This window comes from Microcaecilia unicolor, chromosome 5 (assembly GCF_901765095.1).
Source record: "Microcaecilia unicolor chromosome 5, aMicUni1.1, whole genome shotgun sequence".
NCBI classification, from domain to species: Eukaryota; Metazoa; Chordata; class Amphibia; order Gymnophiona; family Siphonopidae; genus Microcaecilia; species Microcaecilia unicolor.
In genome coordinates this window covers 307,657,418-307,679,560 of record NC_044035.1, presented here as the reverse complement: position 1 = coordinate 307,679,560, position 22,143 = coordinate 307,657,418, and the positions used below count along the sequence as shown (strand labels likewise).

General features: G+C 43.7%; 1 protein-coding gene across 1 annotated transcript in view; it reads left to right on the top strand.

Moving 5' to 3' along the window:
- Positions 1-22,143, top strand: part of HEATR3 (HEAT repeat containing 3) — a 65,628-nt gene that overhangs the window by 1,746 nt on the left and 41,739 nt on the right. The window contains 3 exon segments of the mRNA XM_030204356.1: positions 4,153-4,325; positions 5,569-5,656; positions 11,127-11,239. Coding sequence (XP_030060216.1) covers positions 4,153-4,325; positions 5,569-5,656; positions 11,127-11,239 — 374 coding nt within the window.

Genomic DNA, 22,143 nt, shown 5'->3' with positions numbered 1-22,143 from the left:
TCCTGAAAGAAAAGTTTATAAGCCATTATTAAGATGGACTTGGGAAAATTCACTGCTTATTTCTAGGATATGCTTCATGAATTCTGTTTTAATGATCTGATATCTTGCCAGGTACTTGTGACCTGGATTGGCTGTTAGAAACGGGGTACTGGGCTTGATGGACCTTCTGGCTGTCCCAGTATGGCAACATTTGTTCTTATGCTTGTAGAGCTCTTTTCAAGGCATATGAGATGAGGGATACCAGAGCTTCTATAAAACTTCAGATGTCTAGATTTTTCTTATGTAAGTTTTCTATTAGGCTTTTTAAAATTATTATTTTTACTGTAAGTATCAATATTCTATTGTAGACTAGTGTTTGTCAAGTCATGCATGTACAGGAACTCTTTCTTAGCATGTCTATACAAGTAATTCAGAAATTAGTGTCCCTACTGAACAGTGTAGACAGAGGTGGGCAAAGCACTCTGGAATTATTGATTACTGTTCATGTCTCTTGCAAGTAATTCTGAGTTCAGCCCCTCCTAGATATACTGACAGACAACATAACACGAGTTCTAAATACAATAACTTTGAAAGCTTTACAAGAAAATAATATAACCAAAAATGAAATGAGAATAATCATAACTTAAGAAATGCTAGGTAAGCTTAGAATAAAATTGGAAATGTTCTTTAAACATTTATCAGAAACAAGATGGGTAAATACACACTGTACAGTTCACAATCAAGCCACCTGTTTTATTACCTAATAGCAAATTAGAAATGGTTCAAAGAAGAGCGACCAAAATGATAAAGAGGATGGAATTCCTTTTGTATAAGGAAAGGCTAAAGAGGTTAGGGCTCATCATCTTGGAAAAGAGACAGATGAGGGGAGATATGATCAATGGCGTTCCTAGGGTGGCTGACACCCGGGCGGATCGCCGATGCGCCCCCCCCCCGGGTGCAGCGTGACCCACCCCCAGCGAAAACACGGACAATCCTCCCCCCCCCCCGGGTGCATATTTACCTGCTGGGGGGGGGGGGGTACCGCGCGTCTGTCGGCAACGCTCATTCCCTGCTCCCTCTGCCCCGGAACGGGTTACTCCTGTTCCGGGGCAGAGGGAGCAGGGAACGAGCATTGCCGACAGACTTGCGGCACCCCCCCAGGGGCAAAACGATGGACACCGCCCCCAGCGAAATGACCCCCCCCCCCCCGGGTGCATCTTTACCTGCTGGGGGGGGGTGCCGCGCACCTGTCAGCTTCGCTCGTTCCCTGCTCCCTCTGCCCCGGAACAGGAAGTAACCTGTTCCGGGGCAGAGGGAGCAGGGAACGAACATTGCCGACAGACGCGCGGCACCCCCCCCCCCCCCAGCGGCGTGCACCCGGGGCGGGGCGCCCCCACCGCCCCCCCCCCCCCTTGGTACGCCACTGGATATGATTGCGGTCTACAAAATCAATCCTGAGTGGTATAGAACAAGTAGAAGTAAATAGATTTTTTTAAAAAACTCATTTCAAAAGTATGGGAAAGGCTAGAGAGGTTAGGACTCTTCATCTTGGAAAAGAGACGGATATGGGGAGATATGATTGAGGTCTACAAAATCCTGAGTGGTGTAGAATGATTAGAAGTATATCGATTTTTTTTTTTAACTCATTCCAAAAGTACTAAGACTAGGGGACACTCAAGGAAGTTACATGAAAATACTTTTAAAACAAATAGGAGGAACTATTATTTCACTCAATGAATAGTTAAGCTCAGAAACTCTTTGCCAGAGGATGTGGTAACAGCGGTTAGTGTATCTGGATTTAAAAAAGGTTTGGACAAGTTGCTGGAGGAAAAGTCCATAGTTTGCTATTGAGACAGACATGGGGAAGCAACTGCTTGCCTTGGGATTTGTAGCATGGATTGTTGCCATGATTTGGGTTTCTACCAGGTACTTGTGACCTGGCTTGGCCACTATTGAAAACAAGATACTGGGCTAGATGGCCCATTGGTCTGACCCAGTATGGCTACTCATGCTCTAATAAAGAGCTCATCTTAATTAGCTTGATGGTGAAGTGAGTCTGTCTCCCTCAGAAATGGTGGGATCAGAACGTGGTCCTGTCTTTGACATTCTAGAAACTTTCTCCAAATCCTGGCACCAGGGAGGCTCTTGCCATCATTGCCCCATTCTTTTATCAGCCAAACGTGGGTAACAGGTACTTTTCTTCTGAAGTGTAAGTTCATGCTGTATTGAAGCATCAGCATTGCTTATTTGTATTCTGGAGGGTGGGAGGCTATAGACCAAGCTCTGTATTGCACTAGTATAGTGACAGGGGTTGTATCCCTTAACACACAGGTTAGTAAAATCTGACATGGCTGGAGGACACTAGAAGGAGCTGGTGATCAAAATACTAGGGCTGGTAAGATTTTCCCAAGCCTTGCCAGTCAAAAATAGGGGTAGATACCACCACAGCCAGCTAAATAAAGCTTCAGAGGAGGAAACAGGCCAGTGGGGAACTCAGCTGAGTTGAAGACGGGTTAGTTGGTTAAACTCTTCCATTATTCCCTCCCTCTCCATGTTTCTTTGAACTGATAATGTTAGGCCGTGTATCTGTGAGCTTGAAGCTGTGCAAAAGTGAATCGTACAGCAAGATGACCCTAAGCATTAAAGTAAATCTATTCAGAATGGCTGAAGAAGAAGGGTTTTTTGGTGTTGGAAAGAACTGAATTGTGCTATTTGTACAAGGAAGCTCTCAAATGCTAGAGTGTTGAAATAGATTTACTATTTATGCAACTTAGTTTACACAAAACGAGTAGGGAAATTAAGGTGAAATCCCAACAATACATATCAAAGTTTACTAAATGCTTAAATCTCATTTCTGGCCTAGACTTTCAATCTGGAACTAAACTCAACTAAAAGATCCCCCCCCCCCCCCCCCCCCCCCCAAAAAAAAAAAAAAAAAAAGAAAAAAATTTTATATTTAGGACAGAAAATGCCTCCGAGAGCTAAAAGGCTTATGCCAGTTCTTTATAAAAAAAAACCTTCCTCTTATCTCTTCAAATAGCGTCAATATGTAGGACATTCTGCAAAATCAGTGCCCATCTTCAAAGTCAAAATAATGTCAAATTTGGGGGAAAAATTTAATTTTATGTACATTTTATTTGATCCATATCTTAGGGCCTGTTTACTAAGCCGTTCTGTAAGCACGCAGACTTTTTAGTGCGTGCTAAAAAATTATCATGCCTACAGTGCGCTTAGTAAACAGGGCCCTTACTGTGACCTATATTTCAAAGTTAAAAAAAACTTCCAACTACCAGACCAGGAAGATTCTTAAATTATAAAAAGCATCTTGAACATCATATATTTAGAAAAAATATGTTAACAATTTCTAGCAATCCTTAGTTTTTCTGGTGAGCTTCCATACCTATTTGACAAATAAGTAAACTGGTGACCCAGCGTTACAACTTTTTTAAACTTGGCATTGTGGAACTGCAAGATTTAAATATGGCAATAGAGTGGCATTTTTTTTCCTGACAGGGTGGGATAACCAATGAAATTTGAGAATGAAAGCAATGCTTTTATTGTTTAGAGCCATTGTCTTTTTAAGCTGGGTCGCCATTTTGTTTACTTTACACATAGAACTGAAAGTTCACCAGAGAGAGACTGGGTTGGTTTTTGCTACATGTATGATGATCAATATGTTTCTGAAAACAAAAAAAAAACTTCACAGATCATCACAGCATTTTAACAGTGAAACGCTAGCCACTGTTGGAAATGGACCAAATAAATTTAATAAGATAAAAATGAAACTTCTTTCCTAAACTTGGCACTATATTGATTTGGAAGATGATTGATTTTGAGGAATGTCAATATATTGAAGCTATTTGAAATTATAGTGGAGTGATCATTGTATCTTCGTCTCCCAGGTTGCTTTGAACCACACACCAGTGTATATCCAGTGCAGTTCAAAATGTACATCTGGTAGGATAATTTTTCTCTTGTTATTTCGTATAATTCTGTTTTGTGATTGATTTTCCTTTTGATTCAATTCTGTTTACATTTAATAAAAAATAAATGTATGCATTTAAAATGTAAATAGGCAAGAATACTGCACTTATGTTCAATGAACTGTCAAACATAACCTTAAATCATAAGCACATAACTCTTTTATATACTTTTTTCTTTTTTTTTTTAAAGCTGCAAAGTCCTAGCTCTGAAGTGAGAGAATATACTTGTGTCAGCATTTCAAAACTTGTTCAGCAAAAACAAATCATCCCATCATTTATACAAAAAGATGCCGTTAAGTGTTTGGGTCCAATGTTGTTGGACAGATGTCTAGCTGTGCGAGAGACAGCGGCTGGGGCACTCCGGTAAGTGGGTTATATAGCTGTACAATAAGCTTGTGTCATAAGGCTTTTGCACATGTAAAGTGGTTTACATTGATACTCCTGCTGGAATTCTGCCCCAAAAAGAAATAAAAATTCTGTGTAAAAAATTTACAAATTATGCAAGTTTGTCATAATTTAACCAATATTACAGCCCCCTTGTACACAGATACCATTTATATTTTTCACAGCACCCAAATCATCCATATTTTTTCCGGCCCCCTTCCTGCAACCACACATCCACCTTTACAGCTCCCCCACACACATTACACATGGCATCCACCTTTTATTTATTTATTTTTTTTACAACCTCCTCCCTCCACACACTGCATCTACCTTTTTTTTTTTATACAGCCCTCCCTCCCTCCCTCCCACCCACCCACCCACACATATAGCATCCACGTTTGTTCAGCCCCCACACTCACCCACCCACCCACATATATAGCATCCACGTTTTTTCAGCTCCTTCCCTGCCAGCACCCACAGGCCATCAATATTGTTTTTTCAGCCCGCCCCTGCACTCACTGCATGGGAGTACCTCTTTCTGGCAGGGAAGAACCCCACTCTTTCCTGCCCGCTGCCACTGGTCTTGGCCGGTGCTGCTGTTTTTTCCAAAGGGCCACCGAGACTTCCTGTGACAGTCCTTGAGATTACAGCTTGAGGTCTCGCAGCCATTTCGAAAAAGCTGCAACATGAGCCAGAGAGTTGCAGCAGCAGGCAAGAAAGAGTAGGGTTCTTTTCTGTCTAGAGAGGCCACTAGACCACCAGGGCATACTCAGGTAGACCTGGGAGGGTAGTGGGGGAGCCAACCAGTCTGCCTGCCTTTGCCACGGGCTGGGGAGGGCTCACCAAGGGTCAGGGTGCGGGGAGGCCAGCCATCCAGCCTCGGAGCACAGATTTTGTGCAAAAATGTGGAACTCTGGCTGGAGTACAATGAGAAATCTGACTTTGTATCAGAATAAAAAGCTTGGAGAAAGATATGCCAAAACTATATTCTCCTACTTAAATGCTTAGAATGCAGTGCTTAAGGTTTTCCTTTTTAACAAGAAAGAAAGAAAAAAAAAAAAAGCAACCTGAGCAGGGCTGTTAGTATTAAATGCATCCTTGTTTTGATATTCTTATTTTAAAAAAATTGCATTTACAGCTGTATCATTCTCAGATACTCATATCTGAAATATTTGGTGTAGTGCATGTAATTGTCTTAATTTATGTCTCTGTATTTTGTTAGGAACCTCAGTGCTTGTGGGGGTTTTGAGGTTTGTGATGACATGGTAACCCAGGATGTTATGACACCTCTTGTTGCACTTTTGAGAGAGGTAAGTGTTAAACATTTTTGTGTGGGAGTTAATTGTTATGTGCCAAGAATTAAAAAAAAAAAAAAAAAAAAAAGGTTCCGCTTTAGGAGTTACTGACCAAGAAAGGGATCTGGGAGTCATCGTGGATAGGACGTTGAAATCTTCAGCTCAATGTGCTGCAGCGGCTAAGAAGGCGAACAGAATGTTGAGTATTATTAGAAAAGGGATGGAAAACAAGCATGAGGATATTATAATGCTCCAAGGTGCGACCACACCTGGAGTATTGTGTTCAGTTCTGGTCGCCTCATCTCAAAAAAGATATAAAGGAATTGGAGAAGGTGCAGAGAAGGGCGACGAAAATGATGAAAGGGATGGGACGACTACCTTATGGAGAGGTTAAGAAGGCTAGGACTCTTTAGCCTAGAGAAAAGGCGGCTGAGGGGTGATATGATAGAGGTCTACAAAATAATGAGTGGGGTAGAGCGGACAGATGTGAAGCGTTTGATTATGCTTTCTAACAATAATAGAACCAGGGGACACAAGATGAAATTAGAATGTGGTAGGTTTAAAACAAATCGGGAAAAAGTTTTTCTTTACTCAGCGCGTGGTTAGACTCTGGAACTCATTGCCAGAGAAGGCAGTGATGGCAGCTGGCCTTGCTGAGTTTAAAGGGGGTCTGGACAGATTCCTGAAGGAAAAGTCCATTGATCGTTATTAAATTTTGGGTTTTTGCCAGGTTCTTGGGGCCTGGATTGGCTGCTGTCGGAGACAGAGTGCTGGGCTTGATGGACCTTTGGTCTTTTCCCAGTGTGGCAGTACTTATGTACTTAGACTGGATCACAAATGGCATTGACTTGATACTTTATTACCCACTCATTTTTCTCTGTGAATTGATCAATGATGTACCAAAAAAACAGTTTTATAATTTTTTTGAAATTCAATAAAATGAGGTTTTCTAAAACAGGTGAGATGGATCTCCCTTCCAAACTCCTGTTACCCATGATTTGGAATAGGAGGAAGCCTAATCTGCGTAACTTCCTTAAGAAGAAAGCGCAGGACGAATTAGACCTAGCTGAAACAGATCTAGAACATGCGATTATTAGAGGAGGAGGCAAAGGAGGGATAACACGTATATACCTGGCTCTGCTGGGACAGACTGATCCTCAGGTACTATACCAGAAAAGATGGGAAGAGATATTGCAGAATACATACCCCACAATGGTGTGGAAAAGTAATTATAAATATTTACTTAAGTCATCCATAGCACAAACGGTGAATGAAAATGGTTTTAAGATGTTTTATGGGTGGTATTACACACCAGACCGACTGCAAAAGATGTTCCCGGAAGCATCAGGTCAATGTTGGCGGGAATGTGGCCATAGAGGCACATTCCTACATATTTGGTGGTCCTGTGAGAAAATAAAAGAATACTGGAAAGAGTTACTGCAGCTGGTTGATACAGTTATACAAAGACAATGCCCATGGAGGGCAGAACACTGCCTTCTACATTTTAAACCAGCTGGGATATCTGGATGGCAACACAGACTGGCGACTCAATATTTTGTGGCAGCAAGGCTTGGACTAGCCCGGGCATGGAAGCAGCTGCAACCACCAACATTGCAAATAGCAACTGGAAGAGTTGAGTACTTATACCAAATGTCAAAGCTGACAGCCATGCGAAGAGGCTCCATGCGGATTTTCAACAAAATATGGACACTTTATGAACAGTATAAAGAACAATCAAACACACCACTGGGATAGGGAGGGAGGGGAGGGAAAGTTAAAGTTAGAATTAAACAAGCTTGATGTAGAAAAAATGTTGATGAACAGCCGATTGTTGGCTATTTTGTATTTGAGCAATCTTTAATAAAAAAATATATTAAAAAAAAAAAAAAAAAGAATAGGAGGAAGCCTGAGGAAAGACATAATTTCTCTGCATTAGTGCTTCAGTTTTAAGAGGATGAGTGGGTAAATACTACAGAGAAGATTGGTACATTTCTGAAACCTTGTTATTGGCCAAAACAGGTTATGAGAGGAGACCGTGACTCGCACTTTATAGCTTGTAAACTAGATATGCCAGAAGAAATACAGGGTTTCTTGTACCTTATCTCCCAAATTAGGGCAAATAGTTGAAAGTATAGTAGCAGTTTGGAATACATTTGCCTGAAAAGGGAAAAAATTATTCAGTCCCTCACTCTGTTTTGTCTTTCAGAAAAATGTGCCTGCATTAGAAAACAGAGGGGCATTGCAATTTGATGTTTGAATGTTTTTTTTGCTCAAAACGTTCAAAATTCAAGTGGTGAATATAGTGATTGTTTTGAAACAGCAAAATGCTCACCCCCCCCCCACCAAAAAAAAAAAAAAAAGACTATGTGCTAGATGTTGCTGTGTCTTTCTTTTTGGACCATTTTTTTGGGGAAAAAAATCCAAGTGGAAAAACAAAATCAAGCCATTGGGATGTAGCAGGAGCCAGCATTCGTAGTAGGCTGGTCACACAGACAGAGCAGTGGAGCACCCTAGGAGGCACTGCAGCGAACTTCACATTAAAGGTCCCAGGTACACATCTCACTGTTGCTCTCCCCCCTTATAATGTATGGTCAACCCTCCAAAACTCGCAAAAAAATACTGTACCCAACTGTACACCACTACAATTGCCCTTATGGCAGCATGAGTTGTCGGTAAATATAAAGGAGGTATTCCATCCCAACTTCTTTTTCAAATTTAAACCATAAAAGCATATTAGAGGTGTCATTACATGTAATCCATAATGAGGACTGGCGGAGAATGAAAGCACAGTGATAATCCATGAAGCTAGGAAAATTAACACCTCCATCAATTTGGGGCACCTTTAATTTTTTTTTTTTTTTTAGTGCAATTTGTGGAGTTTTATAAGCCCATAAAAAAACAAGTTAGTATTTTGTTCAATTGATTTGTAAGTAGCTGGGGGAAGTGTGAAAGGAAGCATACTCAAGGTGTAATTGATTTTGATACAATCATTAGATCAAGCCTTCCCCATTGTGATAAACATAAGGAGATCATTTTTTTTTTTAATTCTGTAGTGGTTATAATTATTACAACAAGAAAAAGCACAGCTGGGCCTTCAGGATTGAGATAGAGTCCTTTAATTATGAAAAAAGACCTGACAAGGGCCGTGTTTTGGTGTGAGAATGCCTGCCTCAGGGGTCTAGATAGTTATTATAGATAAAATGATGAAAGATTGGAAAAACCAACCAGTCAGGGTATATCACCCAAGGTGAAATGATTATTCACGCTATTGTGTAGAACACCTTCGGTAAAAACCCGCCAATATCTGTGGTTATAATTTTATAGAATACCTATAATTTTATAGGTATTTTATAGATTTTGAGGCCCACTGAAAACCATATCTGTTAATTAAGTCTTTGACAGGACAGTTTAAAGCTTAGAATTTCCAATTTTGACGTGTTAAGTTTGTATCCGAATATTTTCAAATAATCCTGTATAATAATTCTCACCTCCAACGTTCTAATGTGCCTGGTACCGTGGCTCCCTCGGAGGTGGCCTGCTAGGCAGTTTAGAATGCACTGACGTCAGTGATGTCACTGACAGCTGATTCCAAGGCAAGGGGAGGAGTAGGGAAACACGCGGTGCGTGTTTCCCTACTCCTCCCCCTGCCTGGGAAACAGCTGTCAGTGCCCCCCCCCCTTGGCGCAACACCCAAGGCCCTGCCCTGCAAAACCGCGAGCCAGGCAGGGGGAGGAGTAGGGAAACACTCCTCCCCCTGCCTACCAATCAGCTCTAAGTGCCCCCCTCGACGCATCACCCAAGACCCTCCCCCCGGCGCATCACCAAAGCCCCTACCCCCCCCCCCTCGGGCACATCAACTCCCTCGCCACCCGCAGCTGCCAATACTAACGCTGTCCGGCCGCTGCTGCTTCTCCTGTGGAGCAGCAGCAGCTGGTACAAAAAGAAAAAAGCCAAAAAAGAGATTTTTAACCTGAAACGTGGCTCCGTAGACAGCCATCTGGCATTGGCTGTTGTCTCTGCAGCCGTTCCTCCTCTCCCCTCCACGTCACTGCCCCTGCAGGAAGACCCCAGAGGAGCGCAGCGACATCAGAGGGAAGAGGAGGAGCGGCTGCAGAGATGACAGCCAATGCCAGATGGCTGTCTACGGAGCCGTGTTTCAGGTTTAAAATCTTTTTTTGGCTTTTTTCTTTTTGTACCGGCTGCTGCTGCTCAACAGGAGACCCAGCAGCGGCCGGACAGAGTTAGTATTGGCGGCTGCGAGTTGCGAGGGGGTTGATGTGCCCGGGGGGGGGGGGGGGTAGGGGCTTGGGTGATGCGCTGGGGGGGGTAGGGGTTTGGGTGATGCGCCGGGGGGGGAGGGGAGGGTCGCTGGACATGGATGGCTGCGGGGGGGGGGGCAGGGAAGAGGGAGGTGGGGAGGGGGTCCTGAGACCAGATGGGTGGCTGCAGGGGAGGGCAGGGTAGACAGAAGGGACGCTGCAGGGGGGACAGGGGGAGAGGAGGGTTGCTGGACATGGGTGGCTGCAAGGGGGGCAGGGGAAAGAAGTGGGTCGCTGGACATGGGTGGCTACAGGGGGTCAAGGGGAAAGGAGAGGAGGGTAATTGGACATGGGTGGCTGCAGGGGGGCAGGAGAGAGGAGGGTCGCTGGACATGGGTAGCTGCAGGGGGAGAGGAGGGTTGCTGGACATGGGTGGCTGCAGGGGGGGCAGGGGGAGAGGAGAGTCGCTGGACATAGGGGGAGCAGGGGAGAGAGGAGGGCCGCTGCACATGCGTGGCTGCAGGGGCAGAGGAGGGTTGGTGGGGAGGGGGTCCTGATACCAGATGGGTGGCTGCAGGGGGGGCAGGGGAGACAGGAAGGACGCTGCAGGGGGGGGGGGATTACCTTGCTAGCGCCCGTTTCATTGCCTACTGAAACGGGCCTTTTATACTAGTTGTTAATATAATATTATCAAGGGTATAAGGGGAACTTTGGAAGGCTAAGTGCTTTGAAAATATGCCTCAAGGTATCAAAGAAGGAGATGTGTCTAGGAGAACATTTGCATAAGCATATACTTTGGCGGTGATGGACCCCTACAGTAGGACTGGAGATAGTAGGAGAGTTTCTTATATCTGTTAGAAGTGGTTCAAGGGCAATATTGAAAAATAGAGGTGATAAGGGATATCCTTGTCTAGTACCTTGTGAGGGGTTGAGGGGGAAGGAAATTATATTATTCATTTGAAGTTTAATAGTGGGATGTGAGTATAGGACTTTAATCTGTTTAGAGCTTTGAGTGGTTTTGAGTAGAAGTTGATCTCTGTCTCTGTGCAGGTAGGGGGATATAACCTACTAATCTGGACTGGATTAAAGGAAATCAATTGGAGTCCAAATTACACCATGTTGCCTTGAATTTTGTCTTTACTAACCCTTTTTTTTTCTCTCGAAATCGAGAATTGGATTGATGTTTTTGTTTGCTTATGTGATACTTGTGCTAATGTTTGTTACAGTGCAGCACTGGATTAGACACAAACATGATTTCATCTCTGAAAAAGAGAGAGCTGACCAAAAACTACACTGAAGATATAGCCAATGAAGCTATTAACCTACTTTGGAACTTGTGGTAAGCTTTAACTTCATTTTTTAAATTTAGGACATTTTTTTTGGCATTAGACATGGAGTGAGAGAAATCAATTAATGCCATAAAGCTTTAATAGCCGATCTTTGATTGCTGTTGTTCCCTTTCATGTATGTTAAATCTCCCTGTTCTATTTGGGTCATTCTTGGCTGTTGGGTTATGTTGGGGGCTTGCTGTCTCTGGAATATTTTAGGCTGTTTAAGAAGTTCAGAAGGGACAGGCAGTGATCTCTGTGTTGCCAGCTCCTTCCTTTTCTCTGTTTTATGTCTTTAACCCCATAGCTTTCTTCATCCTAATTTCAATAATTTCGTCTGTCCATTTATTCTGTTGTCTCAGAATTGTAATTTTCTTTCATGTTTTCATATTAACTTTCTCTGTTTTGGTTTTGGCTATTGAATTCTTATAAGAATAGTGCCATTTTGGTCAGACTAGTAGTCTGTAGAACTTAGCATTTTGTCAGACAGTGGCCAGTCTGTCACCAGAAAATACTTTGCAGATTTGAGTGGGGAGAGATTTCTTTTTGCTCACTTCCAAAAGTAAGAAACATAGAAATTGATGGCAGGTAAGGACTTATACGGCCTATCCATACAGACTACTAAACTTTACAGTCTTTGCTTCCCTTGGAGATCCTCTGTGCTTGTTTCACGCTTTCTTGAATTCAGACATAGTTCTCATGTCCACTTAGACTGGGAGATTGTTCCATGCACTCCAAAGATAGGATCCTCTCTTTAATTGCTTAAGAATGGAAAGCTGCTATAGTATCATGCGGGCAGTTCGAGCGAGGCAGTCCCATTGCTCTATGCACTCTCTCTCTAATTTGATAGCCTCGTAAGGAACTATAGTGGATGGGAGCTTGAGTAAGAGTTGTTTGCATCTGTCCTGAATCACAGTGCTACAATCCTCATCATCTTTTGGCTCAGGGATTCCCCGAAATCAGGCATTATTTCTGCGTGTTCTATTTTCGATATCAACTAGCTTGTCTGTGAGGGCTTCAATCTGCTTTGCTTGTTCAGCAGTAAGGGCTGCAGACTCGTCCATTTTCTCCTCATGAGCTTCCAAATGCTGTTCCACTTCTTTCACTCTCACGCCAAGATCTTCCAGACCACCCGAGATCCTGAATTAAGGATTTAAGTTCATCAAAACCTGCAGCAGCATCACGCTGTAAATTGTGTTGCAAATCTTTGAACATGTACTAACTGCCAGGGCCGTGCCAACACGGTAAGCGAGGTAAGCATGGCAGGGGGGCGCTTCCCTCTGGGGGGCGCTGCCGCACCATGCTCACCTCGCTCGCCCTCCCCCCAACATCCCTTTTCTTTTTTTTTTCTTTTTAAATGTACCTCCGTAGCGGTTCTGGCAGCGCAGCGTCAGTGAAAGAGGCGGTGCTCCCGATGTCGCTAGCCTTCCCCTCGCTGTGTTCCGCCTTCTTCTGAGAAGAGGGCGGGCAGTTGAACAATGGGAGCGGGAGGGCAGGGGAGAGACGAGAGCATGGATGTGAAGGGGGAGGGGAGAAGAGGGCGGGCCAGGCCAACTGGGACATGGGAGTGAGAGGAGAGAGAGGAGCATGGATGCGAGGGGGGGGTCATGGAAGGGAGAGAGGGGAATTGCTGGAAAAGGATGAATGGAGGGGGCAGGGGACAGAGGATCATGGATGGGCATGGATTGGGAGGGCAGGGCTCAGGGAGAGAGGGGAATTGCTGGAAAGGGATGAATGGAGGGGGCAGGGGACAGAGGAGCATGGATGGGCATGGATTGGGAGGGCAGGGCTCAGGGAGAGAGGGGAATTGCTGGAAAGGGATGAATGGAGGGGGCAGGGGACAGAGGAGCATGGATGGGCATGGATTGGGAGGGCAGGGCTCAGGGAGAGAGGGGAATTGCTGGATAGGGATGAATGGAGGGGGCAGGGGACAGAGGAGCATGGATTGGGAGGGCAGGGCTCAGGGAGAGAGGGGAATTGCTGGAAAAGGATGAATGGAGGGGGCAGGGGACAGAGGAGCATGGATGGGCATGGATTGGGAGGGCAGGGCTCAGGGAGAGAGGGGAATTGCTGGAAAGGGATAAATGGAGGGGGCAGGGGACAGAGGAGCATGGATGGGCATGGATTGGGAGGGCAGGGCTCAGGGAGAGAGGGGAATTGCTGGAAAGGATGAATGGAGGGGGCAGGGGACAGAGGAGCATGGATGGGAGGGCAGGGCTCAGGGAGAGAGGAGAAATTGCTGGACATAGAGGAGAGGGAAGAGAGATGAAGATGAAATGAGGGAAAAGGAAGAGAGGAGAAAAACTGCACATGGATGAAGAAAATAGGCAGAAGCTGAGGACCAGAAATGAAGAAGAAAGGAGGAAAGGAAAGAAATAAATGGAAAGGAAGCCCTGGAAACGGAGTTAAGAGGACAGATAGCAGCAGAATCAGATACTGGGCCAGCATGATCAGAAAAAGAAAGTCACCAGACAACAAAGGTAGAAAAAAATCATTTTATTTTCATTTTAGTGTTTGGAATATGTCCACTTTGAGAATTTACATCTGCTATCTTATTTTGCAATGTATAGCAATTTGTTTCTAAGAATATTGCTGACAATTCCTGTCAGTGTGGCAAGTGGTGAGCGATCATTTTCACGGGGGGGGGGGGGGGGGGGGGGGGGGCGCCGCCGCCGCCGCCGCCGCCGCCGCCGCCGCCGCCAACTGATAGTCTGCAGGGGGGCGCCAGAGACCCTAGGCACAGCCTTGCTAACTGCACTCCTCAGTCAAACAATACAGAATTGCAAATATTCAAGGAAGATAAAAAAAAGACATTAGTCACAGACTGTAGAGATAGAAATGGTTTACAGACCTTTCAACCATCGCAGTTTCCCTTAAGTCATCAATCACTCAACATGAGTCAAAAGTCAAAACCATAAGAAATCCAACACCTAGGTCTCTTACACTCTCAGTAACAATTTCAATAGAGATTCCACATAATGTCAGATCTAAATTTAGATGAAGGATCTCTGGGTATATAAATTACTTTTTATAACGAATCCACTTGATCTAAACCAGTCAATAAAAGATTCTTTCCAACCATGAAATCTGATGTCTCACCAAAATATCACCACCCCTCATCGGAATAATTAACTGCACATCATCTTCATCTATGTTGCACTCCCAACCAAACTGGGTAATAAACCTTACAGAGATTGAAAAAAAAATGTTTTTGAACAGCATGAGTGCACTGAGCACATAAGAACATAAAGTTTGCCATACTGGGACAGACTGAAGGTCCATCAAGCCCAGCATCCTATTTCCAACAGTGGCCAATCCAGATTACAAGTACCTGGCAACATCCCAAAACAGTACATTTATGCTGCTTATCCTAGAAATAAGCAGTGCATTTTCCACAAATCCGTTTTAATAATGGCTTATGGACTTTTCTTTTAGGAAGCTATCCAAACCTTTTTTTAAACCCCACTAAGCTAACTACTTTTATTACATTCTCTGGCATCGAATTCCAGAGTTTAATTAAATGTTGAGAGAAGAAATATTTTCTTCAATTTGTTTTAAATTTACTACTTTGTATCCTCATTGCATGCCCCCTAGTCCTAGTATTTTTGGAAAGTAACAAGCAATTCACATTTACCCATTCCACTTCACTCATATCTCCCCCTCCGATGTCTTTTCTCCAAGCTGGTGAGTCCTAGCCACTTTAGACTTTCCTCACAGGGAAATCGTCCCATCCCCTTTATCATTTTTGTTGCCCTTCTCTAATTCCACTATATCTTTTCTGAGATGCAGTGACCAGAATTGCACACAGTATTCGAGGTGCGGTCGCACCATGGAGCAATACATAATAACATAGTAGATCACGACAGAAAAAGACCTGCACAGTCCATCCAGTCTGCCCAACAAGATAAACTCATATGTGTATCCTTACCTTGATTTGTACCTGCCTTTTTCAGGGCATAGACCGTACAAGTCTGCCCAGCAGTATTTCCCGCCTCCCAACCACCAGTCTCGCCTCCCATCACCGGCTCTGGCATAGACCATATAAGTCTGCCCTCCACTATCCTCACCTCCCAACCACCAACCCTCTTCCCCCACCTGCTCCACCACCCAATTTCGGCTAAGCTGCTGAGGATCCAATCCTACTGCACAGGATTCCTTTATGCATATCCCACGTATGTTTGAATTCCGTTACCAAAGGCATTATAACGTTCTAAGTGCTTTTCATTCCTTTCCTAATATCACCTAACATTCAATTTGCTTTCTAGCTGCCTCCACACACTGAGCAGAGGGTTTCAACGAATTAACGATGACACCTAGAACCCTTTCCTAATCGGCGACTCCTAATGTGGAACCTTGCGTTACGTAGCTATAGTTCAGGCACCTCTTTCCCAAATGCATCACTCTGCACTTGCTCACATTAAACGTCATCTGCCATTTGGATGCCCAGTCTCGTAAGGTCCTCTTGTAATTTTTCACAATCTTCTTGCTTCGTGACACCTCTGTCTTATAATCCAATTAGAAGTGACCCTTGATACTCAACCCTGATTTTTCTATCTGACAAAAGAAGTGACCCATTTCAGGACCACATCTCCCTGTCCAATATCTGCAAAATAAGTTTAGAATGCTGCACCCAATCGAAGGCTGCTGAAAGGCTGCTGTTTCTGTGCTATGATCTCTTCTCAACCCTGACAGGGCCACATCTAACCTGGAGAAATGATCCAGAAAAACTAATATCTGTTTAGACACTACTCTACCCAGGAGATTAGGTAACCAAGCTTGATTAGCCATTGACCTATCATTTGCACTAATTTCAGTATCTTCACTTGAAAAGATATTCTGGAATGAAGGGTCATAAGATGAGGGTGAAAGAGGACAGACATGGCAGTAATCTAAGAAAAGATTTCTTTATGCAATGGGTGGTGAGCTAGAAAAAGTGGTGCCTTATTGAACCTTTATGCAGTCCCACACAAGTGCTCTCCCCTGTTCTAATTCTTTAGTCGCCCAGCCAGTCAAAAGAAGTTGTTAGCAAATTCAAAGTCTGCCTTGCTCCTAATTGCCCACTATTCATGACCATAACATATGGCAACAAATTCTGTAGATTGTACATTAACTGATATTTACAGTTTCCTGAATTTCTGATCTGAAGAAGAGAGTTGCCTTCAAAGCTAATCAAAAATGTTATAATAAAAATTAGAATAGGAAAGAAAAGGAATGCCATAAAATAGGAAAGCACACATAAGACCAGTCATACACTGATTCATTTTCTAAAAAAATATACAGAGACAGTTACAGAATGTTTTTGTTTCATCTTGTCTAGCTCTTCAGTGTCGATTAGTTTCTTGATCCTGAATAAAAACCGTTAAACCTTAAGAAATATTTGCTATCAAGTTTTACTATATCTTTTGTCTTAGTTTTGTTTTGAACAGTTTTGAAATTAATTTATGGCAGAACTGTATTGTTGACTACAAAATTATTGGATTATTTTAATCTTTTACTGTTCTATTTCCCAGTTACTGTTACTGGTTCTCTTATTGTAATCCGCTCTGAAACGTTTTAGGTGTGAACAGAATATAAGTTCCAGGTAAAGTATAGCTTAGCGGGGTTTAAAAAAGGTTTGGATAACTTCCTAAAAGAAGAGTCCATAAGCAGTTATTAAGGTAGGCTTGGGGAAAATCCACTGCTTAGTTCTAGTATAAGCAGCATAAAATGTATTGTATGGTTTTGGGATAAGCAGCATAATTTTGGGATCTTGCCAGGTACTTGTAACCTGGATTGGCCACTGTTGGAAACAGGATGCTGGGCTTGATGGGCTTTCAGTCTGTCCCAGTATGGCAACACTTAATGTACTTCTTCTGAAGTTTTTTTTTTTTTGGGGGGGGGGGGGAGTGGGGTCAGAAACCTCAATTTCATAGATTTTATTCAGATCCCGTGAATCAGGTGGGCTGGGGGTTCCATTTTAGGTTATATTATAAGGCAGCCGAAGCTTGTGCTGCTGGTTAGAATGGTTTCGGAACCACTCTTATGAACTGTGAATAGGATTGGAGCAGGTCTTAGGTGCTGTTCCTTTGGGATCCCTTATGTGGCTTCCTAGGTGGAGTAGATTGCTGGATGACTGTTAACCAGCTACCTCTCATATTCTGAGGATATAGGACTCCCTGGGGGCTCATAAGGATTTCCCTGTATCCCACTATACTCCTTTACGACACAACACAGCAGCTGAACTTATCTTCGGAGCATCAAAGTTTAACAGTTCCAGACCTCTTTGTGAGAAATTACACTGGCTTCCTGTACAGGAGTGAATAACTTTTAAAATTTGCACCCTAGTCCATAAGATCCTCTACGGAGCAGCTCCAGCATATATGGATGCCCTTGTCAACTTACCACCAAGGAATTCGCTTCGATCTTCTCGTTCATACTTAAACCTCCATTACCCTACGTGTTCTGGTCTCAAGTATAAAACCACATATGCTTCCACCTTTTCCTATATCAGCACTCATTTGTGGAATGCATTACCTAAATCTGTAAAAACGGTTCAAGATCATTTGACTTTCAGGAAGTCTCTCAAGACCTACTTATTTGTAGCACTTGTATCCCACATTTTCCCACCTATTTGCAGGCTCATGTGGCTTACTTATTTGGGCAAGCGTACCCTAAAGATCCCGTCCTGCCTCTGTGATTCCTGGATTCCAATTCCTCTAAAGATCTTGTGGACTTAACTACTTTCTCTTAACCCTGTACCTTTCCGCCCCTCGTATCACTTTCCATTTATTGTAATTTCCTGTTTGTTAACTAAACGTTGTAAGCCACATTGAGCCTGCCAGTGGTGGGAAATTGTGGGGTATAAGTGATATAAATAATAATAATTTTCCCCGGGCTTACTTCTGGGGTGTACAAGATTTGGGAAGCTAGAGGGTTGGTACATCTGGGACAGTTTGTGGATTATGATGGTAGATTTGTGCCTTTTATGCATTGCAACGAGAGTTTCATCTTTTCTGAGGAGCATCGTTTCGCTTATTGTCAAGTTATTCTTTTGTTTTTTTTAACAGAGTAAACATTTGATTGGGGAATACATTGAATTGGTGAACATATATGAAGATTTCAGATATACTAGACACTTACTGGTGCTCTGTAGAGATCTGTGTGATTTGTTTAGCCTACCTTCCAACATTGTAAGAGGTGGGAGAGTGAACTGGGGGTGTCATATGAGTCTTCAGACTGGGATGCTATGGAAGCTATTGCAGCTAATGTCCAAGATAACAACTGCAAGCTTGTGTATCGCTGGTACCAGACACCGGATAGAATTCAACACTGGTTCCTGCAGGCCTCTGGCAATAAAAGAGAGCAACATTTAAAAAAAAACTTGGACAATTAACTCTTATGACCAGGATTTCAGAATATACTAAGGAGGGACATTTTATTTTCTAAACTTTTAAGACTTGAGTGAAAAATTTACATACATTTTCTGCTGCCAGTTAATTTTATGCAATCTTCCTTTAATCCTTGTACTATTTGAAAGAGTAAATAATTGTTCCTTTTTCCATTCTACTAAGATATTATAAACCTCTTCCATTAAATAGCTTCCCTGTATTTCAGAACCTCTGAGATAGTTGTGTCCATCAACTCGCAGGTGAAAGAGAATTGAAAACTGAGCTGAGACATTTCTCTTGGAATCCAGTCCTGTGCCTCACTATTTTCTATCTCCAGCAGGTACCTGGATACACTTTTCAGCCTCTGGTTCTGAGTGATTTACTCCTGGTCCAGATGATCAACTGGTCCCCAGTTGAACTTTGCAGGTGGCTTGAGTCTGCAGAGTCATATCTGGAGGTCTTCAGATCCTTGTTTTTTGTGCCCTACAAATTCTTCTCTCCCTTCACCTCTCCCCTGTTTACTGTGGAGTTCTCCTTTCCAGCAGAACAACTTAAAAAAAAAAAAAGCTTACTGGAGAACGTGGGCAGAGCATCAGTCTAGATTCTTTTTCTTCTGGGCTAAGACTTGTGGAGACTGTGAGCTTAGTGGAAGAAGCTGGCATTGGTAAATACAACTAAATTTGACTGAACTGCTTGAAGTGCTGCAAGTTCTACTTGGGATCCTGACTCATCACTTGGGACTGTGTTGTGCTACACTTGTACTAGTCGGGGTGAATGACAACTCTTGCGGAGATTGTAAGCAGTTTTCCCGCTGTGGGACCCACCAACCGAGTCGAGGTGTTGCAATTTGTGCAAGCCAGGAATACTGCGGAACATGGGGGGGGGGGGGGGGGAACGCAGCAGCAGCAGCACACCTTCAGATTTGGGCCAACATCCAATATACTGGGGACTTTGGACTCTCTGGCAGGACCGGTGCACAGTTTGATACAGGAGAGCGCAGGGAACAGGCACCATTTTGTTGGAGCCAACTGGCAGTGAGGAACCACCTTTGTCTGATAATGTGCGGAGCACACAGGGCTGGTGTTAGACATTCAGGGGCCCAGAGCAGAAACTGGAGAGGGGGCCCCAAAGCTGGTCTTCAATGTATGCTGCCTTCAGCTTGAGGCAGGTTTGGGGGCCCCCTGTAGTATGGGGGCCCAGTTCAATTGCCCTCTTTTCTACCCCCTAACACTAGCCCTGAAGCACAGCTGCCATTTTACAACCTCTAAGTCCGACAGAGAATTCAGCTGCATTAGGATCTTTGTTTCTCCGGAATTTATATTGCTCTTACAGTAGGTCTATTTACTGAAACAGGGACAGACAGAGTTGCTGCGAGATGCTTCAGTTCTCACCCTGCTGCCCATTCCAGCTCTTAAGAGACCTCATTTAACCTCATCTGTCTACTCCTGGAGGTCTATCTCTGCTTCTCTCTTCTAACTGGTGTGGCCTTGTTCTATTCAGAGCAGCCATCATTGAAGGAGCCGTTAGAGGAGAGAGAGCTCCCTCCTGAGGAGGGGATAACCCGAAAGTACCGAGGTTGTTTCATAAAGAGGGGCTCAGTACTCTTATTTTTGAGGCATGGTAGTGCTTTTCCATTGAGAACCCTTCTGCTTCAGCGTCCAGGAGTTTCATCTTCATTGATCATGCGTGGGCCTAGAGGTCCTAGGCCTTCCCGATGCATCCAGACATTCAGACCTGATTACAGCAGAATGGGTGTAGAAAGGGTGGCCTGGCATTTGAGTATTGGTACCTTTTTCACTAGAAAAGAATATACAAGAACCATAGATTAGAGAATGACCATGGACTCCAACATTTTAGTGGAAAACTCTACATTAAAGATGTGATTATGGTCACAAATGAACGAAGGCTCTTAGTGGCATTGGGATTGGTTGAGAAGCTTAGCCTAAGTAATTGCAGTCTGCAGATGATTATATTTGTGTTGCTGTATTAAATATTTTAGTTTATTCAGGGCTTTTTTTGAGGGGGTACTTGGGGGTACTGAGTACCGGCACCTTTTCCATTGTCTACTAAAATTGAACCATGGTCCCCAAGGTTTAATGAAAGAGCTCAGGCCCTACACACCAATTCTGCCTTGTCCTTAGATTCTGTGACAGTTTGCAGGGGCTTGGCTTTTGTGGGTTGGGTTCCCTCAGTGATCACCCCACCCCTAAAGGGTGCACTGGCATTTTAAGTACCGTGTACCTTTACGCTAGAAAAAACACCTGGTCTTAGATCTCAAAGGTCTAAACAGCTGCCTCCATAGGCGTAGTTTGACTGTTTCATTTGGGGGGGGGGGGGCAAAGGATGGGGCGGATCATATTAGCATATTCATTTGCATGTATAGATATGCAAATGAGTATGCTAATATGGAGGAAGTAAGGGAAAAAGAGCTAGCTTTTTTGTGGACTAACCATAATGAATATGTATGAGATATCAAGCCAGCTCTTTCTCCCTTCCTTCCTTCCTTCTTTCCTCCTTACCCAGCACCCCCTCTTCATCTCCAGTGCTATTTCCCCACCCCCTTTCCCATATTATACCAGTGTTGACCTTAGAAATGCATAGGCTCTATATGTAGATCCTTCAAGAGGTAGTGTGTCATGATTAGGCTCTACACCCTTTCTGATGTTTTTGGTGCCACCTCAGTAAGGCCAACACACAATCTCTCCACTGCAAAACGCTATACACAAACTTGTGCAAAAACACACTCATATCATACTACACCATAACAGCACTAATTCCAAGGACAGGACGAGCTACAACCTTATGCGTGGAAAAGGCAGAACGTAATTACACCAGGCTCTAAAACACCAATACACTACCTCGTGAAAAAAAGCAAAACAAAAAGGGCTGCAAATACTACACGCTAGCAGAATACTGCACCTTAATCACACATGAAAAACACATGACACAACAGACATGACACAAGGAACTAGAAATAAAAAGTATGAAGGCAAAATACTGAACTGGAAAGTTAACTCAAGAAGTCAGACTCAGCATGCAGCAATACCAGAAAAATTGAAATTTACAGGCAAAATATCACAGATGCACATTTCAAAAAGCTGACATATTTCAATTAATAAATTCTGAATAAAATACTTTTTTGTACCTTTGTTGTCTGATCATTTAGTTTTTCTATTCGCTTTGGTCCCAGTGTCTTCTGTTTTATGCAGTGTCTTTTTCCAGTAGGCTTCCCCCTGCTCCTTCCCTCTGCTCACCTCCTCTCCCAGTCCAATCCATCTCCTGCTCCTTCCCTCTGCTCACCTCCTCTCCCAGTCCAATCCATCTCCTGGTCCTACCCTCTGCTCCCCACCCCTCCCAGTCCCATCCATCTCTTGCTCCTTCCCTCTGCTCCCCCACCCTCCGCGAGGTCCAGGATCGTGACTCCGTTTTACCCCCTCACTTCCTCCCTCCCTCCCTCCGGCGCAGGCAGCAGTCTTTTTCAGCTTTTCTGTGTTCCTGGCAGCGGTAGCGACGTACACGCTGCCTTCGGTCTGCCCCAGAAGCCTTCT